The sequence below is a fragment of the Thunnus albacares genome, chromosome 17, assembly GCF_914725855.1.
Source record: "Thunnus albacares chromosome 17, fThuAlb1.1, whole genome shotgun sequence".
NCBI lineage: Eukaryota > Metazoa > Chordata > Actinopteri > Scombriformes > Scombridae > Thunnus > Thunnus albacares.
In genome coordinates, this window is record NC_058122.1 from 14,773,011 (window position 1) to 14,791,640 (window position 18,630).

General features: G+C 41.4%; 1 protein-coding gene across 2 annotated transcripts in view; it reads right to left on the minus strand.

Annotated features, from left to right (window-relative positions):
- cep112 (centrosomal protein 112) overlaps positions 1-18,630 on the minus strand; it is a 100,273-nt gene that overhangs the window by 21,214 nt on the left and 60,429 nt on the right. Inside the window, exons 21-23 of one of the 2 annotated variants that reach the window (XM_044332201.1) lie at positions 8,810-8,872; positions 8,362-8,438; positions 2,428-2,577 (exon numbers count right to left, since the gene is read on the minus strand). In XM_044332201.1, the coding sequence (XP_044188136.1) occupies positions 2,454-2,577; positions 8,362-8,438; positions 8,810-8,872 (264 nt within the window). In that variant the 3' untranslated portion in view covers positions 2,428-2,453. The remainder of the gene's footprint in view (positions 1-2,427; positions 2,578-8,361; positions 8,439-8,809; positions 8,873-18,630) is intronic. The other variant, XM_044332200.1, reaches the window with a different exon arrangement.

Sequence of the window (18,630 nt, forward strand, 5' to 3'; positions counted from 1 at the left end):
CAAGAAAAAAAAGTGAACAGGTAATTACTCACTGAAATGTTTACAGAGCTTTCACTGAAAACAGAAATGAAAAATGCACGAAATAAGAATATCAGGTAAAACTTCATTGTGTCACGTAAGCACAAAAGTCAGCAGCTCATCTTCTACTGTGCTTTGGATTCGTGTAACTTTTGTCACCACGTCCCTTTGAAAATGACTTCCTAAAGCTTTGTTGATCACAATCTAAACACGCTGTCGAACTGAATGTGTCTCTTTATGAATAAGTGAGAGAGCATTTTCTGAAAAGATCTGAACTTCTCAAGATAAAGTTAAAGTAGCCCAGCCTGGATCAGATACTACAACACTTTCCTGAAATATCTGGACTTAATGATTTAGACCACACAACTACCATCAACATTTACTACCAATCAATATTTTTGGATAGCAACACAAGACATGTCTGACATTCTATGTGTGGGGCAGGATTGGGTCTTTTCCCCCCGAGAAAACTGGTCGCTTTGAGAGAAAACTCAGGACTGAGCGAGGGGGACCCGGGCTGCCAGGGCCTGGAAGGAGATGAGATGTGAAGGGAGGCTCACAGACCTGCCTCGTTGCTATATGAGGCAGCTGCAACCACAGACAGACAAGATTGTGTTTGGAAACATGTCCTGATCCCAGACACAACAACTCTTTATTTAGTGAGCCACACCCAATCAACTGCCACAGTGTCCCAGTCTGGTTGCTAGGGCAGGAGGCAGAATAAAAGATCTTGTGATTCCACAAGAGAAATCTGGACGTAGGGGGGATGAAGATCAGGGAAAAGAACGAACAAAATGCACATTTTCATCTACACATTTTTTTGTGTAGATGTGTTGCACTGTACATAAGACAGTCTCAGACAGGGAACCAGTTTGTTAGCTGTAGTACTGTACTGTAGTTACACAGAGCTATCTATGGCATGCTAAATGACTGACAGGTTTTACTAATCTGTGTGAAAAGTACTGAGCAGTGGCACATCAAAGTGAAAGATGGACAAAAATACACTTTTCATCTATATTCTAATCTCTACATTTTATTGACTTATATTGTTCTATATATGAAGTTTAACTAGGCCAGGTAAGAAAAAAAACATACCAAGTAAAGAATAAGGTTGAAACTACAAAAAATAGAGCCTGAGTATAAAGTTTAACTGTAAAAGAGAATGACAGTAATTATGTAGAAAGGCTTTGACTTACCAAGTGGGGTGCAGCAGACAGATTTATAAGGTTCAACCAGACACAAAGCACACAAGCCACTTAAAGACACTATGGAGTTTGCAACTAGCCATAAAAATGACAGAGCACATGCATACAAACGGTGATCGTGGTTTAACAAAAGAAAAGCGAACAGTGTCTACTCTATAAAAGTCAAATCCAGACAAGGCTTTTTTGAGGAAGCAGTTTACTGATGCCCCCCCACTATTTTTTTAAGTCAAAAGGTTTTGGATGAGCACTAGAGGGACCAATGAAAAAGGACAGGAAGTATATAAGACTGTGAGGAGATAAAGAGGATGGGAAGATAAGAGAAATAGATAAAAGTATCTAATACACTTTACTAACAAACAACTTGTGTAAACTTGGGTTTTGGGGGAAGCTGGAATATTGTGAGCAATGCAAAAACCTAAATCAAGCTATATACAATATTATAGGATCTAATAAAAAAGGTCCACTTGTGTGTCTAGTTGGTGTGTTCAGTTTTATACAGTCAGTTCCTGTATTCTAACTGTACATCTGATACATGATGGCTCTGTAGACTTTAAAAACACTCATTGATGCATGGATGACATGGACCTACATTAAAAAAGTCCAGCTGGTCAATAATATAACTTTATGCTAACTTCAACTTGATGCAGATTGTATTGAAAAATGGTTCTACACCATATTATCCAAAATGGGATAAGTTTTTCCCATGTAATCATGAGTTTTTCCAACTTGTAAAAAGTCAGAGAAATTCTTTATTCACAAAATTGTGACATGTCGCTCTGATTAGCTACTGCAAAGCAGGAGAAATTGTCATCGATCAATCATTGTCAACTGCAAAGCTGAATCAGACACATCCTGATGAATCTTGTCTCATGATCTATCAATCTTGCCTTTGCTATGTAATATAGAGCCTTTGCTTTTTTTGCTGTGAAAGTTAATGTTATATTTAATAGAAATGTAATTATTTCTTTAAATATGGTGTGGCAAACCCTGATAATGCAGCAGTGTTGCTCTGGACTCTACACCTAATACGATCAGTAAAATGTTTCACATTTTACAGCATTTTGCAACACTCTATATACTTAATTCATCAAAAAAATGGAGAAAATGCAGGATATTAATTTTGATTCTTATATCATCAGTTTTCATAGATGCAATTAATAAAGTGCAGTTAAAGTGAGTGATCTCCAAAGTGCCCAACACTGACCTTATTGGCCTGATCAGCGTGGTGGGTTATTGTCCTCCTCTCCTTGTCCCAACGAGTGTTAGCCTCCTCCAGCTGCCTCTCCATCGCCTGCTGCAGACGAACAGCCTCCTCCTTTGAGTCACATACAGACGTCTGTAGCTCTGCAATAAGCTTGAAAATAGGAGATAAAGGAGAAAAGAGACAAATTTGATTTTAATTCTTGATTTTGACTGAAACTCGTGTGTACATGATTGACAAATGGATGGACTACAGACCACAGTGTGACACTCACTGGTCAATGAGTAAATAAAGAAATAATTTAGCATACTGACAACATGTCTTACGCCAAGAGTTGCTTATAAGTTATATGCTTTGTATACTTATATTTGCAACAAAAAAATAAAGCGGAGAGAAAACCTGCTGTCAGATGCAAAATGCAAAACACATTCACTAAACAAAATGCTGCTCTAATTTGTTAAACGTTACTGCTCTCGCAAAATGACTATATCTGATGGAAAATGCATGTTATATTAGTCATGGATTTGGATGACAGTAACAATCACCTTGAAAGACACTTTTTTCCCAGAGTCTCATGTCTTGTGTCTTTTTTAAGATGAGACTGAAGACACAGAGAGAGCAGAGAGAAAAAGAGAAGAAGGAGGTAAAAAAAAAAAAAAAAAAAAAAAAAAAAGACAGGAAGGAAAAAACAACTTCCTTTTTGAAGAGCAGAGTGACTTTGTGTTGGTGAACTTGCGGTGCACACCAAGATGAAAAGGAACTGCCTCGGCTTTGAAATCATCCAGTCAAAATTAACATTCTATTTAAGCCACTGTCAGGGAAAGGCAGAGGAAAGATGAGAGAGAGTAAAAGAGAGAGGGAAAGGACGGGAGAGAGGGGGAAAGAGAAAAAGAAAAAGAAGAGTTGGGGGGGTGGTGTGGGTTGGGAGGGGGGGGGGGGGGGGGGTCAGTGCTGCTTCTAGCTTTGGGCTAGACAGATAATTGTTTACCGTGTGCAAACTCTGGAGGACTAGTCCTGCTGGAATCTGCACATTGTGTGGGAGTATGGGAGTTAGAGTGGTGCGGATCCACCACAGAGAGAGAGAGAGAGATAGAGAGAGAGATGAGAGGGAGATTAGGCTTATTTTGTCAGTGGGAAAGCCACATGAAAGCAACAAATGGCACATTATTATGGTAACATCATTTCTGGGTGTAATAATTATTTTGCAATATGGATTCCCTGCATCTGCCGGTCTTCAGCCCTGGGGCGGTGGCGGCACTCTAAACTAGTGAACTCAGCTGTCTGTCTTGTTATTCCTGTATATATATATACACCACAGCACCTTTTTCTCTGTCTGATAGCCAGCCAGGCCCTTTTAAGCCTGTAATTGGTCTGGTGAGACTTGTCTATTTTCCCAGCCTGCTAGCATCTGTGTTTAGGGCTAAAGGCAGGCTTACCTCTCTGTGAACCTGAGGTAAAAAAGGGGAGAAACGAGCAGGTCTGCTGTTTATTCACTTATTTGTAAACAGAGAGGTGAGCAGACACAAAATGGTGGCCACCACAAGGGGGGAAGGATGCTTTAATAGTTACATGAAAAGAATACACTGAAAACTTGGTGCCTGATTTATAACTAGTGTAACTAGTGTTATTAGACTTCTGAATCATTGTGTGAGAACCTCTGATTTGTTCAGTGATTCAAATAGTGAAGTGAAAACAAAATGGCAATTCATGCACATCATTCATGGTACTCTAAATAGTGTCATACACCAAAAATTGGAGCTGAAATGATTATGTAATAAGTTACTCAACAGAATATTAATCTGCAATACTTAATTTTCCACTATTTTCAGGCAAATTATAAATAATTGATTAAAAAAGAAACTAATCTGCAGATTGATTGACAAAATTAATAGTTGCAGCCCTACCAAAAATCACTTATTGTTAGCAACAAGGTGCATTATTGTCTGGTGACTTTAAGCTTAAATCAATAACAAGTGCATCCTGAACTTTTATTTAAGTTTCCCTTCCAGACATGTTTTAAGACACACACACAGACACAGATACAGACACACACACACACACACACACACAAATACTCTGCTTTGAATAATAATTTGTGTCTAATACGATCTTTCCACCAAAAAGTAAAAAAAAAAAAGAAGATAAATTACCTCTTTTGGATCCATAGCATTAAATTTTCCTCATTGAAGCCAGAATCTATGACTATGCAAATATTTCTCATTTCAAAAGTTTAACTGCCGGATGCAGGATATCTCCAACTTCACTGAGAAGTCCATTCTAAGTGTATGTGCGCTGGAGGCTTCAAGTTTTCACATTACGCTTGTGAAAGTTGCGTACTGGTACCGCTTTACAACTTTAACTTTAAGGTGTGCACAGAGAAACTTTACTCCTTCTGCAAATGAGTGTGAAAACATTCATCATTATACACAGTGATGCTCAAACATCCAACTCACATTTTTGAATGGAGGGAGACTTTAAACCTGCATTAACTGATTTTTTTTTACCCATGTATACAAAACACTGATTTATTATCACCTTGTGAAGTTGTTATGGCAAGTCCGATATTCACTCTTTGTTAAACTCTATTTTGGTCTCAACCAATCCTGAGGGAAATATCTGACTCTTCAGCTACTAATATATTCACAAACTGGTTGTTAACTTTGTTGGCAGGGAGAGTGAACTACAACAATAAACTTGTGGGCCGTAGAACCAAAACAATGAGACGATGAACAGTAAAACATCTGTAAAGCTGAGGAGAACCATGGTGATAATTGTTTGTGGGTTCATCACTGCCTTTGATCCCCTTTCATGTCACACATAGACATATGATCCACTGTTAATATCACAATATTGATTACAGCAGCTTTAACAATGATCAGTGCAGATAATAGCATGAACTATAAGCAGTAATGGTTACTGTTACTGTTTTCAAGTATTTTTTCAAGAATTGAAATTGTATCAGAATGAATAAATACTGTAACAGATCCTATTTGGTTAATTCATGCCTAAGAGGTCACATGTGAGCACTGTTTGTGTAACTTAACAATCAGAACTCTGCTGAAACAAATGAGGTATATTTGCATACAGAGTGAACTTCAACCCCTTTCTTTCAGAATATGATACTTCTCATGCATTGTGTCTCCCATGACAAATTCCCTCCACCTCCTACCTACTCCCACGGTGGACGGTGAGGGATAAAAGTAATGATCTCCCACCAGTACCACAGCTACCACCCACTGTAGCCTCATCATTAAGTGAAGGAAGAGAGCACAGCCCTGTTCAGTTCACAGGTCACCCAGGAGGACCACTCACAGCTAGACGCTTAACACACAGGATTGGATTGGAGAGACACTAATTAGGAGAGTCTGTGTGTGTGTGTGTGCGTGTGTGTGAGCGAATGAGAAAGGCACAGAGAGAGAGAGAGAGAGAGAGAGAGAGGCATGTGTGTGTGCCTAAACATATATCCCTAACGTGGTGCGTCTCCAGTCCCCGCAGGATAATGTATGGCGTGGTATGTTTTTAATTGGGCTATTAGCCATGCAGTCGCGCTCAAGAGCGATGCCCCCTGTCAGACACAGAGGGGTTAACAACTGGGGTTAGCCTTTGAGGTTCAAAGGCCTCTTGTTTACATTTGACTGAGCTGCCCCAAGGGGCAGGCAACAAGAACCCCTCCGTTCCACCTTTACCTTTTAAAACAAAGCCTCTCAAGCCCACGACAAATAGCCTGCATTAATCACGCATATTAATATGTTTGCACAAAAAACCCCACACCTTCAACGTAACCCTCTGTATAACAACACACTTCAGCAAAGGTGTTGAATTCTGCACACAGAGACTTTCCTTTAATGTCAGAGAGAGTGTTGTTTGTTGAACCTGTCCCAGCTTTGTGTCCCCAAAACAGAGGATTAATCACTTGTTGCTTTGTCTGCGGTGGCGCACCGCACCGCCAATGCAGGCAAACATGGCTGAACTTTTGCACAGCATCCGACTTCTTTTGAAGTCGTGCATTGTGTAACCTAATAAGCTACCGTTTTCTCACAACATCTGCTTGTCAACCCCGCTTTCAACTCTGTGCCTTTGCCAGCCAACCCAAAATGGGGGGATTTAAGGAGGAGAAGAAAGAAAGAAAAACAACAAAACCCCCTCTTTGAATCTCTTCTTTGGGTAACGAGGTGCAATTACGGCCAAATGATTGTGATATTTTAGCCTGCTACATAATCAAGACGAAAACTCTTTTCTTTTGTAATGTAAACACTACTTAGGTTGTTTTGGATCTTTTAAACTGGCAATGTAAAAGCTGCCTGAACTTTTGGAGACATTGTACTGAATGACAGAGTGAAGTTATATCGCTGGTTGGAGAGGAGAATTACCTCAGTTTTGAGTGGGCTCAGTCTAAAAAGACAGTAATGTTAAACATATGGCCCTCAGTTGGAAATGTGTGGCCAGACAATGCCATGACAGGGGAGGAGAAACAGGTATAGAGATGATTCAAAGATGTGTTAGAAGCAGGTAAAGAGTGCAAGTGAACAGTGGAAAGTGTGTGAAATATAATAACTTAAACTGATCTTTAAAAGTGATTTACACTTTGCTTCACAATGTTGTAGAATCTACCTGCACAGACTTTGTAACTGGCTGATAAGAACTACAGTACAAGTCAGGGCTATGGGGGCTACAGAAATATCACAGGGAGACTTCAAGAACTGTGATTGGTCAGCTTTGGTTTTCTCCTGCATGTTTGTGATAACGGTCAAGATTGCTGATAGTACAACATGGAGAAAGCTGACAGACTCAGTAAACTTCTCCTTTTGAGTGACTAGACACATTTTCATTTCATAGTGAATGAAAAAATGTATGCAATTAATGTACCTCATGGACTAATAACAAATGACACATTAATCTAATGTTGCAGTGATGCTATGACAAACAAAGGTATTCCACCTCCAACCTATTACAGTGAAGTTGGCGCTACAAAGTGGCCAACACAAGGCAGATCAAGTCCTGTATTGATTAACACAGCATTAATTGAATTCTTTTGGCCACTCCGGCAGTGGAAGAAGTTGTAAACACAACATTTGACATGCTATTGCCTTATTAAGTTGTGGTGAATGTTAGCAACCAATTGCTTATTAACACATTCAGCAGACACAGAGTAACATTAGCATTAATTTGGAGTCATGTTTCTGACCACCAGACAAAGTCCATTTTTCACTCTCCTTCTAGATCATGATGAGCGACCCCTTTCACATGTCGTCATTTAAACCTTTCTAAATATAAAGTACTAAAACCTACTACTACTACTACTACTACTACTACTACTACTACTACCAAAACTAAAGACTAAAACCTTGTATATGGCTGGACCGTGTATGAAATGCTAGAGGACTTTTAATTTGTTTGTCGCCTGGTTACCATCGGACACGGACATCGCCAGCATTTTTAAGATGTTTGTTTTTATGTAAGTTTAAGTTAATTTATTTGTATAGCACTTTTCACACATTATTTGTAACTTAAGGTGCTGTGCAGATACGAAAAAAACATCAAAAGACTGAGAGACACTAGACGCATGTAAACATGTCACATGACAGTCTCCTTTGGTAGGTAATCATGGCACTATTCTCACCTGAAAAAATATTAAAACTTAATAAAGTGACGTATTAACAGTCCTATAGTAAATATTACAACTGCTCAATCTTTGTCATTGCTGCTTGCTGTCAGTTGGTGCGAAACGCATTCTGGGACATTTAGCTTTGGCTTTGGCCAACCAATACTGTAACTTCATCACTCAGTCAATGACTCATGCAGTCAGTGACAGACTTTCGTGTGTGTAGGGCTGGCCCCGCTGTTGTGGTCCAGCCAAAAAAAGTGGATTAGTGCAGCTTTAAGGGCAAACATAAGTTATTATCTAAAACTAGAAAACATAGAAATGAGGTATGAAACCTGATCAAGTGTCCTGACTTCACACAATGCTGTTTGAGCGGCAGAGGAAAACCTTTTAAGGAGCACCTCGAACACCTCTGGACGTGGGCATAAAAAAGGGATGAGAAAGGTAAAGAGAAATTGAGACAGTAGAGCTTTAGATATTCTCTATGTAATACATGTTTCAGTGTTTTATATAGAGATTTATTTGTCTGAGTATTGCACAAAAAACATATCAGATATGAGATGTGTGTGTACACCTACTGGCACTTGTGTGTTTGTGCAAATCTGCTTAAGGGTAAAGGGCTTGGTGGCTTGCTGTGTGTTCAAGAGTGTGTGTGTGTTTTCATGCGTGCTTCCTCACCTCTCCCATCAGTACATTTGTCCGGTCTTTTGAAGAGGTTCAGTGAAAAAAAGGGTAATATAAAATGAAAGAGGGAAAAAAAGGTGGGAAGAGAAAACTGATTACCTGGGCAGACTTGGCGAGCTTCTGACTGTACTCCTTCTCAATCTGCTTCAACCTGCTGTTGGTCTGCAACAAGAAGGGAGAGGGGAGTGTGAGAAAGAGATATGCAGACAGACAGATAGAGAGACACAAAGAGAGAGAGTTGTGAAATTGAATCTTCTGTTAGGAAGTGCACAGAGACACACCATCCTCCCAACCTACCCATGCTTACAATCACACACACACACACACTCGCGTTGACCTCTGCCTCTTGGCAGTGTGTCGCAGGCCTGTGGCCCCTTGGCAGAGCGCCAGCCCCAACGTTCATGTGTGCCAGCAGGTAGTGATGGGCATGGTGCACAGTGGGCACCACTCCCCTTTGATCCCCTGCCAACAATTCATCACTTAACAAGAGGGGGGGCGGGGGGGAATTAAAACCTTGCTGCCAATTAGCTATAGGGAGAAAAAAAAAAAAAAAAGAGATGACCGGGAGAAGCTGGGAGACACAACACGGTGGAGACAGAATAGGAGTGAATGGAGATTGTTGTTAGGAGTTTATTGAGCGTCGCTTGTCTCTTTGCTTTCCGTTGTTTCTTTATGGGAAGCTAGCCAGCTGGAAGCAAAGACTGCGAGTGTCTAATACAGTATAGCTTGCCGTGTTGTGATGCCAGAGTTACAATGAGAGGCTGAACAGTGCAGTGAGATAATTAGGTGTGAATTGCTCAAATTCGTTGGGGATGTCAGTGGCTGCTCGTACGTGAGGTGATGAGGTCTATACAAGTACTATAGGTTTTTTCAGTGGATGCTGATCAACGAAAGTTTTATACTCATGTCTGAAAGTCTTAAATATATCAGTATATTTATATTATTCAGATTCTTCTACTATTATTTTGCACACTCGGATAATGCAGTAATCCATATTTATTCACATTCATAAATCTGCTTAGCGTGTTACAGTTATCCAGCTCAGTCAGTCGAACATGTCTGTACTGTATAAACTCATTTAGTTCTACTTTTTATTACATTATGTCAGTTAATCTTTGTTGATATCAAATCAATTTCTCCTCAGGTGTTACTGAAGTTTTATCTCATCTTGTCTGAAGGCAACTGTAAGAAACTCAGTAACATCTGTCTATGCCATTGATGTGACGAGCAACACAATATAACACACCGCAGTAAAAATACAACAAAATACACATAAACAGAGCCATGGCGCACACACACACACACACACACACACGCATTCACTCACACACACCCTGCTTGACTCTCTTGTCCTGACAGCCACTGACAGACAGACAACTCCCTAACAAACACTGTTTCATTGAACGCACCCCTCGCAGCTATCAACACCTGAGCTGCGTTTGGACTCTGCGCCCCATCCAAACACTTCCTGACAAACACTGCCGTCCGCTCTGAGCGAACACACCTGTCACCACGGAAACACAGAGCCATCACCAAGGATACGGGCCTGTCTTCCTGCGCCAGGACTCTGAGTGGCGGCTCGCTCGTCCCTAGGGGCCCTATAGCAGCTGATGAGAGAGGGGGAGACAAAGAAGGGTGTAGAAAAGGCAAGAGAAAGAACTGTGTGTGGGAGTGGGGCGCAAATGGGAGTCCTTCGATGTTTTTTCTTTACAGCTGACACATTTGTTGTCTCCCTTTATCGCTGCAGGACTGCTCCATCTGTACGACAGCGTTGTTGAAGTGACACTGCGGTAGTTATTAGATTTTAACCATATTTTTACCTCCTATTAACTGATAAATTGCAAGCCATAAAATGTGGATAGTTCAAATGTTTTACACCAAAGTGGGATATCAGCTTCACCTTTGCAATCGGCTGTGCTGTGTGTGACTCCATGTACTGTACATGACTGTGAGTTCACATGTGAGCGCATTCATGGAGACATATGGCCATATTGACATGAAAACAGGCTCAGATGTTTCATAAAAACATAAAGAGCTTGCTACTAGCCTATTCCTTTTTACCTACAGTCACTCAAGGGAATTTAGCAGGAAGAATTATACAACATCATACATTATACAGCTCCACCGTCTAAACACACATGAAAACTGGCTGGAGATAGATGAAGATATGGAAAGAACACGCGAGGAAAAAAAAAAAAAATCGCCCAACAGGACTGTGACAAATACAAAGGGAAAATCAGAGCTAAATTAAAAGCCCAGCCATATGTATGTGTCTGTGTGAGTGTGTGTGTAAGCACTTTCAAAGAGACTACCTGTGCCCTGCCAAAGGCATTTTCGTGCTGAAGGCACTTTGAGGCTGTATCAGGCTCTTCAATCGCCTCTTAATCCTAGCGGTGTGGAGTGCGGCTGCTTTGAAGTGTGTGTGTGCGTGCGTGTGTGTGTGTGTGTGTGTGTGTGTGTGTGTATTTGTGTGTGTGTGCGCACGCATGTACGTGTGTGTTAAAGAGAGTGGAAGTGGATCTGAAAGCAAGGCATGCACCGCTTACCAGAACTTAATTAATAATCTGCAGTGGGAACCAGGCCAAACACACACACACACACACACACACAGACACAGACACAAATGCACACTAAAAAAGGACTGAAGGGAGGGGCAGAAAATTTGGTGACAACTTTCTCTCTCAAACACACACACACACACACACACACGCATGCACGCACGCACACACACACACACACACACACACACACACACACACACACACACACACACACACACACACACACACACACACACACACACTCAAACACAGACAATGAACAAACAGGATGCATGAAGGCCAAACACACATCCAGAATTTGATCTATACTATAGCTGTTTGGAAATGAAATTTGCTCAAGGTGTGCATTCCCATTGTTTAGAATGAATTGCTGTATTATTGCTATAGCTGGAAGAAACCAAAGTAAACATTTCTCAATAGAGTAATGCTGCAAACACATGATAAACTTCTGAGTGTGTTTTTAAGTCAGTGAAAAGAATTTTCAGAATCTGTTCAGTGCAGCCTGTAGTCCTGGACAGGATATTGCCTCCATATGGCATTTTTTCCCCCCGATATGTTTCCAATCATCTCACATTGTTCAAGAGCAATTATGGTTTTTCTGCATCGTCCTAAAGCTGAACTTTGACAGAAGATATAAAACCACATTCAGGAGTTGCTGACGAAAGGATGATGTCACTCCATGCATGGAGATGACACGACGTGACGGGCGGTTGACAGGTGATTAGGTAAAGGGCAGAGAGGTGTTTTAAAGGAGACAATGATTTACACAACACACTCTTGTTTCACTCTGCAAACAACATTCTGTATATTGCACACTAGGGAGCTGATTTGTGGGGTTCATTTCTCGAAAAAAAATTCAAAGAGAAGCTTTTCCCTATTGCTCCACAAAGCCTTCAGTTTTAGTGGCAGCAGTATTTGTAAGCATTCAAAACGATTCTTTGTTCACCACGCATGTCTCTCATAACAATTTGAGTTCAATCTGCCAGCGAGGGAGAGCTGGGAGATGTTATTTACTCGTTTGTCTGTAATCATTGCTGTCTTGCTGTGCTCGCTTGTGTATCTGTGTGTGCGCGAGCGAGAGTTGGTGCTGTAATGACAAGAGGCTTTATTTCCATTTCACAGTTTGCCATCACTGCCTGTCAGTAGTGATTCTCTTCATCCCTGCTGCTCACTGTCAGTGCCACATCACACACAGTACAGAAATAATGCATCGTGGGCACACACAGGCGGGCGTACACAGATAAACATACATCAAACACGCAGACTGACACACACACATACACACACAACACACAACACACCAAATGTGCAGTGATTACAAACTCAACCAGCCGGTTCTTGGTATCAGAAAACCAATTACACCCATTACCATCAGTGTGAACGGGCTTAACATCTAACCCACATCATAAGGTCTAGAAAAAAAAGTTTGTTTGAGGCTGTGAATGCTTAATGATGGGGTAGCTTGTAGAATCACAGATAGCTTTAACATAGCCTAAGCAGGTGAACAGACTTGAGAATCTCAGAGAAGATGTCTCATTCATGCTTTCTGTGCAGTGTGAACTCTTTGATAGGCCAAGGTCTTAACTTAAAATGGCTGTTAAGCAACAATTTTGCTTAATGAGATGTAAAGTTTTTTCAACAGGTCATTGAACTTTAAATGAACTGTGGTGAAATTCTGTCTTTTGCGTTTCCTGCCTAGGTGGAATCTCACTTCCTATCTATTTACCGTATGTCTCCATGCCTACTTTGATCAATAAGTCTGCGTGATGTCGAGATGTAGGATGATTACCGGTTGAATAAGGAACTGCACCCAAAAAACAGAGCCCAATATCATGGTGTCCCACTTAAAACTCCACTTCAATCCGAAGCGTAATCTATAACGTGCGACAAGATGGAAGCTGCCTGACGCCATGTTTTAATGCGATTGAGAAAGTGTGTCGTTTCCCTCCCTCCTCTTGGATGACTTCAAAAAGTGAGCAAGGGAGCCGTGTGATGTTTTTTTTTTTTTTTTTTTTTTTGGGACGGCAGAGTCTTTACTTTGACTCTTTCATCTGCTGGGTGACTCACTCACTCTCTTGATGCCGCTGGGCCCGATGGTGCGCTGAGGAAATGGGGAGCTCAGATAGGCCTAGGCATGCGTAAACGCGCACAAACACACAACATATTCATACACAAACACAATCAGAAGCAATGATGTAGCCTAAACACATACCAACAGCAGACACATAATATCCCTGGCATCAATTAATCAAGATCCTATTATCTCCATGCCCTGCACAAAACAACCTAAACTTCACCTCTTTCTCCCCTAAAATCAGATTTTTCTCTCTGCCTCCCTCATCTCTTTGTCTCCCAGTTAGTCTGTCAGTGTGAGGTGAATATGGGCCCTCTTTGATCATCCCTCAGCCTGTGTTCCTCTCCTCCTCATCTAATCCATGACCGACTGAATAATGTGATTTGGTGTATCTCCAAATGGCAGAGGACCAAACTAATAAGTCAGCAGTGACAGGGGGCAAGGGAGAAGAACAAGACGTGGCAACGACAACAACAATGACAACAACCTCGTACCACCATCTTCTGGCTGAGGGAGAGAACAGTACGCTCGCTGAAACTAAATGTCTCTGTCGGTCGGGATCAAAGCTGGTGTGAATGGATTAATAATGATTTTAATAGTTTTATCAAAATGTTACTGGATGAACTAGGAAAACTCTATCAACTGCCAAATCTCCCTGGTTACACGTTAACGAGATTTCTCAGTAGTTTTAGGAGGACATAGAGGTTCAAATTAAATTTTTTCTTCTGTCACAACACTTTTATTGAAGGACCGTCTGCGTACGATGTCCTCCTAATGATAACTGGTACATACAAACTCAGGAATGTTCTATGTAAAAGTTCCCTGGTGTATTTTCAAAAGCATAAACATCACATTTTAATATCTACATAACATTACCATGTGACGAGTGCAAATCAAATGCGTATAGAAAAGACAGAAGCCCTGTTCATGTTTGGCACCAAAAACATCTTGGGTGGTCTGATCACAAGTGGACGTATGGATGCAAATGCAACAAGAACACACTTAAGATCCAATCAGTCAAACCACATTTGAGAGTGGTCATGTGTCTACGCACGGAAAGCAGTGTGAACGCAGATGAATCTCTGGCCACATTAAAAGGCTGCCTTGTCAGTTTTATGCAGAGCACAACAAACAAAAGTTAGATACAGAGGATTTTCTTGTGCCAAACAACTTAAACAAGGTTTTGAAGTCTGTACCCGAGCTGAAGTACCAAATAGTCAGCGAAATTCCTCGTCCCAAGCGGAGCTCAAACAAATACTTTTTCTTTTAAGCTATGGTCACAGTTTATCACAGATAAAATCAGATGCGAGTGAGGAGGCAAACTCTGCTCACAAACAATTTCTGACACATTATGACAGCACATATGAACTACAATCCATTGCAACTGAATCAAGACACAATGCGAATATCTGGAAACAAAATTCTACTAGATCTACGCACGGGGTTAAACTAATCAAATAACAGCCGATAAGTCAGTTTTACCTAAACACATATTTGATCAGATGTTGAGGCAGGGAAATGTTCAGTTCCTAGTCATGACCATGTCTAATAGAATTTGTTGTGAGGAGCTGTCAGCAGCTGGCAGCCATGGTGCCCCAGAACATAACAACCTACAGTACTTGGCTGTCAAACACTGCGTTATGTCATCTGAAAAGACTTTTACATCATAATCATAATGAGTAAAGATACACAAAAGAAGTTCCAGAGGCCAGAGCACTTAACTTCTCACACAGCCTGAGCCGGCCTCACATTTATGGGAAAAAACTCTTTTTGGAGGCACATACAGAAATCCCTTTGGAGAAAAAGGAGATTCAAGACAGAGGCCTTCATACCTCAGCTTTCTAATATTCAACCTGTGTGCGTGTGTGTGTGTGTGTGTGTGTGTGTCATGCCTTTCATGTTAAGGGAGTCACATGGGGCATGGCTCAAGGGACACTGGTGCTGTGACATGGAGAGCGCTGATTGGCTACTGCATGCCAAAAAGCTGCTTTCTCATTGGATGATATTCGCCTCTAGGTGGTTTTGTCACACTTGGTTAGTGTTTGATGAAATGCCCTCTGCCTTTGATCTGAAGTGAAGTAGGCATGCACGTACACACACACACACACACACACAAACTTTAAAGTACTACAAATACACACATACCTTTACTACTACTTGCCCGAGGAATCATCAGAAAGTGTGGGCTTCACCCTGTCCTCTGTCACTATGTCCATTTTGTGAATATGCATTTATTTATACAGTATGGTGACATTTACACTCACACGCACGGGTCAACACATACATATCAGACAAAATTTGCACATCTAATCTCCTATAGCAGTTCAAAGAGCCGTGCTTTCCAGACTAAGTGTAAATATGAATTCAAGGTTTCCAGACGTTATTCTTTTCCTATCAAACCTGAGGCCTCCTGATCTTTTGTCTCGCTTTATCTCAAATCTCTAGTATTGACAAGCAGGGAGTGAGTACGTGGGGTGAAGAGGTCCAACACAAAGAGCTTTTCTCCACTAACCAAACTTTAAGCTCATATACGTACTGCTTCTATTAAGCACTAATTGTGAATATGGCTTGTGTTTTATATGCTAGTGAATGAGTGTGTGTGTTTCCACACTTCCTCAAAGTCCAGCCCTGATTTCTGGTGAGGCCAACTCTTTATAGAAAGCTCTAACGCTCTGTGCTTTGCCACAACTTGAAGGCAGAGGGTGGAGGGAGGCTGTGGCGAAAGACACAGAAAGATGGACGGTGGAGGTGTGGAGGAGAATAATAAAGTCAGATAAGGAAGTGGTGTGGGTGAGAGACAGGATTCATGCTCACTGTAGCCCAGAGATGAGGCATCTTTATCAGGCACAGAGGCAGCTTCACAGGCCCCTCAGTGGAGAACGGAGATTGGGAGGTCTGGGGTTGTGCACGTTCATTCTCAGCCATGGACGCAGCCACAGCCACACACACACACACACACACACTTACAAAGATAAACTTCAATAGCAACCAGACTAAGACACCACCACACACCTTCTCCTCAGCCTACCTCCATTACTTTTCCTTCTCTTCTCCTTTATTTTTGGTGCAGCTCAAATGTATGGAACTATCTTAACGTCTGATCTTATCTCCTCTGATATTCTGTTTCTCATTATTTCATTCCAACAGTCTGTCCAACAGACTGTCTACTCCCAAAACACCCCCCCATCTGCCTGTATCCCCCTCTCTCTCTGCGTCTCTCCCTTAAACGCATGCGTCTTTGATGAGAATCCATTCATGGATTTAATGGATTTCTCTGGCCTTTTTTCCAGGATCTGGGAGATGTGTTCAAAAAAAAAAAAAAAAAAAAAAAAAAGAAAAGCTGGCCTGCCCAGACTCTGCTTCCAAGAGCATGGTGGACTGCAGAGGACAGCATTTCTGTCTGCATCAAAAGAATGAGAAATTTTCAGCTTACAAAACAGGGCGATCGAGTCAATATGGATCTGAGGCCTGGCTGACTTCCATCCCATGTGAAAAAAAAGGGCGCAACAAAGTAGTGAAACTTTTCCCTGCCCACTCTGAAGTCAAACTTGGAGACAGATTAGAAAGTAGAAAAAAGGGGAAGAAGTAAGACGTTCAACCTTTGGTGAGTTTTTTTTTGTAAAAGCATGCACTTTCAGCTGACAAAAAAGGACGGAGAAATCATTAATCTCTTTCATAAAAAGTGAAACTAGCACATTGCTGATAGTGTTATCAGTCTAAGTTCAACATTCAGCCTCACTGCTTTGAATCCACTCCAGATTCCCTGACAACTTTGGGTAATTTTTACCCATGTACAAAGAAGAGGGAAGAGAGAGAGGAATTAAAGTGTGCCAAAAAGATAAAATAACGTTTAGCTGCAAAACAGCCGTCACATATTCAAAAGAAAAAGGGACTGATAGGAAATGGCGTGATTCGTTCAAATAAGGATTACCCTGTAATAAGCACACTCTTTTCCTCGGATCTCTCTCCTCTCAGTACCTCTGGTTCTGTGCACCATATGGAGCCAAAATGGCCGCCTGGGTGCTTTGGAGGTCCCTGCATTCCGGGGCTAATGCTGCGCAGCTGGCGCGGGATGGTGTCTAATGAAAAATGCTCTCTTTGATGGGCCCTGCCGAGGGATTAGGTTCTGATCAACACCACCTTAGGTCAGCTTCCTGCTAGACCAGCACAAGATTATGGGTGATTTCCCAGCTGTGGGTCCAGTTACTGTGGTGGCGAGGGGAGTGAATATGACACAGAAAGAGAGAAAAAAAAGAGAGCAGGAGAGATACTGAACCTCAGGAGCTCTAATTGAAGTTCTTCCTGGTTCACCAAGATAGCAAAATGCAAAGCTGGATAACAGATCTACTGAAAAGCTGTGGTTTTCCCTTTTGGTTGACCCTTCCTGTAAATCCAATCCCCTCACTCACTTGTACATTTCAAAACAGTATAACCTATGATGTTAAGTGGGTTAACCAAAGGACTTTATCTCCACAAATACATAAGTATGTGTGGTAAATACAGACAGCACCATTACCTTATTCAACTTTCTGTTTAAGGAAAGGGATGTAAAAAAAATACTATGAAAGTAATATGCTGGGTCTTATTTGGTGTTTGGGACAGAGCATCTCAATGAGACTACACAGGAGAGGTAGCGTGAGCAGCCTGTTAGCAGAGTAGCAGCAGCTTCAATGCGCCATCTGTGTCTACACAGGATGCGTTCAGGCACAGTAATGACTGTGGGTCACTTGTGTTTTGTAGTGCTCAGAGCCCAACACCTAATCACAGTAGTTACACGCGTAAAACAGAAGAAAATAGACTTGAAGCATAAAAATACAATTCAGGATGCATTTATGCACATATAGTGCGAGAGAAACGTGAGAATTTATGCAGCCTGTGTGGACAGCTGTACCGATTATAATGGAAGCGTATCTGTTCCATCAGATGCCCGTTAGATGGAAAACTGAAAAACATGGCTGAAACACCTCCTGTGTAGACAAGACTGTGTGTGTTTGTCAGTTCTAGTGCAATCTGTTGGTGCATCTGAGAGGACATATGCCCAGGTTTAGCCCCAGCTGGTGGATGTGCACACATTAAGATGCACTGATCTGTACAACTGCACTGCCCTCAACACCTTAACTTTACTCAATGTGTGTGTGTGTGTGTGAATTCTGGCATGATAGAAACATCAGGTACAGGCTGTAAAGAAAAACAAACATTGCCACCGTGGCAAACTCAAGCAAGCGTTCATCCTCAATACACACACAATCTGTTCCCATGTCAACACTGATGAACAGCTTGATAAA